The following is a 4,904-nucleotide window of genomic DNA, read 5'->3' on the forward strand; positions in this document are numbered from 1 at the left end:
AGGAACCGCAAGTAACGATTGCAGAAATCTCCACTCCGTCAAAAGACCCACATCCACCACTGCTCATGTGTAAACACCACTTACACACGAACCCTCACAGAACAAGTGAGGAACACCAAAGACATACAACCTTTGGGTCGAAATTCATTTTCGACAAACTCCACCATTTTTTTTTTTCTCTCCCTGCGATACCAATGTATCGCCGTTCACTTCAAAGTAACGGCCCACACTCATTCATTCCTTAAACCCCCTCTCTTTTCTTCACCAACATGTACAAAATTGCCCACTTTAAAGTGGCGACAACAAAACACTCATTGATAATTCCAAACTCAATGTAAATCAATTATTAAAACTCTGTTTTATTCACTATCAACCTTGTATGCGTCGCAAATGCAACGCAAGGGGGGAGAATGTCAGGGCAATAGCCCCGAACCCCGAGCCACATGTAAATTAGATACATATAGTCACGTGGGCAAGTGGGAACCTCCGGGTAACTGCTTACACACCACCGTAAAATACACAAACTTGTATCACTTACGGCCTTGTGTGCTGAGCTACCCAAAGACCTCACAACAGTGCTCCGCTTGAGTCGCTGAGGCCAAGGTCCTTCCATGCTAAGTCTCCGATTCCACTCCGGAGTTGTCTGAATCCGCACCTCATCTCTAACAATGCACTTACACACAGTTGCCTGCAGAAAGACTTTCAAAACAACTTCACGTGAGAAGTCCGAGGTCACGATGACTTGAATGATTATGTAACAATAGTGTGGCACTCTGTATCACCTGTTTGGGTGTGGGTGTTTATTCAGAAGCATGCACTCAATGGGTGAGATTGGTTCGGACTTGACAGTACTGGGAGACAGCAGCACAGAGGTAATTGAGTTGTGGACGAATTACATGGGATGTGGATGACTCAGCACGGGGTTATCAGCTTAGGGCCGAGTTGTGGAAAATGTTTTGAAGAGGGAGTTTTGTGCTTTTGGCACTTGTGCAGCCTCGGAGCGAAAGTCGCTCTTTTGGTTAAGATGGCAAGTGTTGTGACTGACTTGTGACTGAGTCTTTTGACGGACTTATGGCTGACTTGTGGTACTGTGAATACCCCTTTTGATCAGGGCCCTCACTAGCTCAGTTGTGGCCCAATCCCATCATGTAACATTCTTGAATACATCGAGCACTCAAACAGTATACAACAAGGAAGTTAGCCCACTTAAGAGTCACATACAACAACTCCACTACATATGATGAATGTTCTCAATCACTTAAACAATGTAAACCAGACACAAGAGAAACCTGGCATTCACCAATCCCATGATTCCTTCCAGGTGGGTTTGAACAAAGCCTTTTGGCGCCGTGCCAATGCAGCATTGCCTTCTCTCGGAATTTCGGCTGCCAATGTCGTGGCTTGTAACAAGGAAGCATACCTGGCATTGTACTCCGGGGGTATCACGGAATATGTTTTAGCAGTGCAGCCTTTCGCCAGGATGAAGTAATGATCATCTTCCCGTGATTGGTTGTGTGGCTTCCGCTGGCCCGATCGCACACTGACGTTCTGCTCGTTGCTCAGCATGTCAGACCCTAACTCAAGAAAGAGCGATATGATGGGTGTTCCAGGGGGAGGATTCGAGATCTTGGGGTCAATGTGGCCATTTTTTATTGACTCGCGGTTCTTGATTTGAACTTGAAGTACGGAAGTCCTGTCACAGCAGATGGCATCCTTTACAGGATCCCCAAAGAAGACCGGAATGATGAGATCCACAGCCCGCTGTGTACCTGCACAGTTCACAGCTGCCCCACGCAGCATCAATTTGCACACATACTGTATGTCAATATGATGATCGTTTTCACGGTCAATCTGAACAAAATGCGAGAAGTTGATGTAGGCATCCTTGTATGCGGCCTTAAGTGTACGTGCACCGCTTCGCCCGGCCACCGGTAGAGCATTGAGTATGATGTTGTGAAACCTGTCAGCAAACAGGCACTTCAGGAAGTCGAGCACCCTGATAGCTGAATGGAAGTCGGGTGTATGTCCATATGATGGGTTACAGTGCATGATTACGGTATCATGTGCAATAGTCATGAGCAGACGACCAATAACTTCCCCACGTTCTCCACGAGCAAGCAGATTACCCCCCAGCGCATTTGACAGTATTTCCGGTCCCTCAAATGCAATCGGTGGGAGGTTGTTGTTAAGGCCATCATGACGCTTTTGATTGAGCAATCGTGACGCAGCTTCGGCAAGAACGGGCTCAGACGGATATCCAGAGTACATACAATCACGATGCTTCGGCACCGCATAGACTACCCGCATGTACGACTCAACTAAGGTTGAAACCATCGAACGTGCAACTTCACGTGTAAGGTCATAAGATAGTTGGATCCTGATGTCAAGAGCCGCAATCATGGCATGACCATCCTTGTCGCTGTGCTCACAGTGGGTGCCTGTAGCGAGAGCAACTGTGGCCCTCTTTGGGTCGAGTTTTCTCATTGCAAAGTCAAAGATGTTTTCGGATTTAGTCCTCCTGTTATCATACAGGGAGAACCACCTAGATAGAGTAATGTTTGAGATGAGCCTGAACCATGAAAGCAGGATGCCCATACTAACAGCGGTCTACCGAAGCGAGCCAACATTTCTGTGGAGCACATCTCTTTTAGTGTGATCGAAGAATCCTTTGCATCAAGCCTGTCGCACAACCCCTTCGATCCTTTCGATGCCCCCGTGAATATATCAAATGGGAGTTCTGTGTATGGTGGGAACAATATTGTCTGGGCGCCAAACACCCGGGCTGAAGGATGAGAGGCCATTGTAGGGGCCAATGACTTCAATTTCGAATTCGTCGACAGGAACAAGGCAAAGACAGGGATAGTTTTCAGATATGTCAATGCAGTACCTAGTGAGTGGTAGGCGCTACGATTGCGGCCATTGTTCCGCCTTGGTGGATGATCCGTGAGGGTGTGGGCCTCATCGATATAAATGAAAAATGCGCAACCGGATGGAGGACATTTAGGGTCGGGATGGAGCGCCTTAACGAGGCGCCCATAAGAAGTAACGAGACGCTCTTCCACAACCTGTGTCCAGGTGGCGGATGCAGCACCTGGAGCCACAGGTTCCCCGAGGCCGGGCAATGGGAATTCCTGATCATAGAGTAAATTCAACACCATAATGCTGTACTTGGAACAAATACCTTTGCCTCTTTGATCACATCCTTATAGAAGTTCCTTCGATTCTCCCCCATGTCCTGCATCGAGCGGCCTTTAGTAAGGTAATCGTGCCATTTGCTAGCGATTTCGGAGTGCGTGGACAATCCCCACGGACGCACAATACGCTCTGCGACATCAAACATGGCTATCAAAAACGCAAGGTACCGGTGCACTAGGTCATCACTTGTGTCGACCCCTTTGGGAAGGAGATAATCTCGGACCTCTTCATCAGAAGGTGGGTAAGCTTTGTTGGATTAATCAATGTAGATGTCTCAAAGCAAAAGATGGCAATTACTTACTCCCCAAATGCCCAGACAACGTCTCTCTAAGGTTCAAGGAAAATGCGAACCTCTCCTCGGCAGCCTTGTCCACCAATCGAGACTTGCCACACCCGGAGGATTGCACAACTGACATTGAAAAGTTGTACACATCCTTCACTAAGACGTACTCATCCATGGTCTTCAACAAGGCATTGTGGTCCTCGCCAACAAAAGGTTGCACAAAGGACTGAACCGATGCTAGAGGCAAAGTCACCAGCAGTTGCGACACTGTGCAAAGGGATACGAACCGAGCTCCAGTGTTGTTTGCAAGTTGTCAAGTGAAAGTTAGCTAAGAACCATTTAAGCGTTGATGACGCACCCCAATTCTCAACCGGTGCTGCAGCTTCATGGTTGGCACGGTCGTCACTCCGAGATCCGGCTGGAGGAGACTGGCATGGGCCATCTGCGCGAAATGCTAAGTATTTGACAACACGAGGATCACAAGGCAGCATACAAGTGCTCTCAATTCGGGCCAAGGAGCGGATTTGGTAGTCCTCTGCAAGTAGTTTCAACTCATCGACGTCCGGCTCATCGTAGTCAGGATAATACTCTCTGATAAGACAGCCAAGATCCAACAAGACACGAGCCTTCGTTGTATCTGCGTTAGGATGTTGTTGGTGGAAACGCTTGAATACATCGTCTTCATCACTGGGAGGGAGGCGACCATTCAGACGGAGTCCGCCGAGCCCCTCAATCAGTTGATTGCTACCCATTCAGATGTGGACAGCTGCCAGCAAGGCAAGACAAAACAGATCGGCCAAGTAGGTCATGTGGCTTCCCTAGTTGGTTCCGCATTCCGCTTATGTAATCAAATCCCGCGCTTAATTCCACTATTTCCAATAGTGGGGGTCGGCGGGTTGCCATGATACAGTCACGTGCAAAGATTCATAGTCCCGAAGCAAGGGTAAAATGTTAGGGGATGTAACACCCTCTACTGTAACTTTTGGGTTTAGTGATATATAGAAAAAATCATTGTGTGATGTTAAGGAAGAGTGCATTCCAGCCAGTTTTTTTTCTTTCTTGCTGGATATGGAGATATGGCTGTAAAAATCCACGTTTTGGCATATTCTGGGCCAAAAATCGAAAAACTGCCTGGAATGCACTCATGACAGCATCATTTAAAGATGATTTTCATACTGCCAGAAGAGGGTTTTTGTGTTGAAATTTTGAGTTTTGTCCTCATCATTGGCACGTTCTTGTTTCAATTCATCGGAACCCGCATTATAATTTCGCTTTGACAGGGCATAAAGGGATTAATGATATGTTACATATGCTACAGAATAATGTCAAATCCCTGGGGCTTTAACAAGACTTCCAATAATGGAAAGCAGAGTGCAAGGATGCTAATGAAAGCAAGGCATGGAGCGCAGTTCAGAGAACATGTCGG

General features: G+C 47.3%; 1 protein-coding gene across 1 annotated transcript; it reads right to left on the reverse strand.

Annotated features, from left to right (window-relative positions):
* Positions 1–1,296: 1,296 nt before the first annotated feature.
* EI90DRAFT_3135732 (uncharacterized protein) lies at positions 1,297–4,230 on the reverse strand (the record flags this gene model as incomplete). Its single annotated transcript, XM_039064742.1, has 6 exons — positions 1,297–2,542; positions 2,602–3,131; positions 3,182–3,441; positions 3,497–3,704; positions 3,766–3,920; positions 3,972–4,230. 6 exons carry the CDS (start codon positions 4,228–4,230, stop codon positions 1,297–1,299), a joined length of 2,658 nt encoding a protein of 885 aa, XP_038908725.1.
* Between the last annotated feature and the right edge of the window lie 674 nt (positions 4,231–4,904).

This window comes from Cantharellus anzutake, assembly GCF_015039405.1.
Source record: "Cantharellus anzutake strain C23 chromosome Unknown EI90scaffold_143, whole genome shotgun sequence".
In the NCBI taxonomy this organism is placed as follows: Eukaryota; Fungi; Basidiomycota; class Agaricomycetes; order Cantharellales; family Hydnaceae; genus Cantharellus; species Cantharellus anzutake.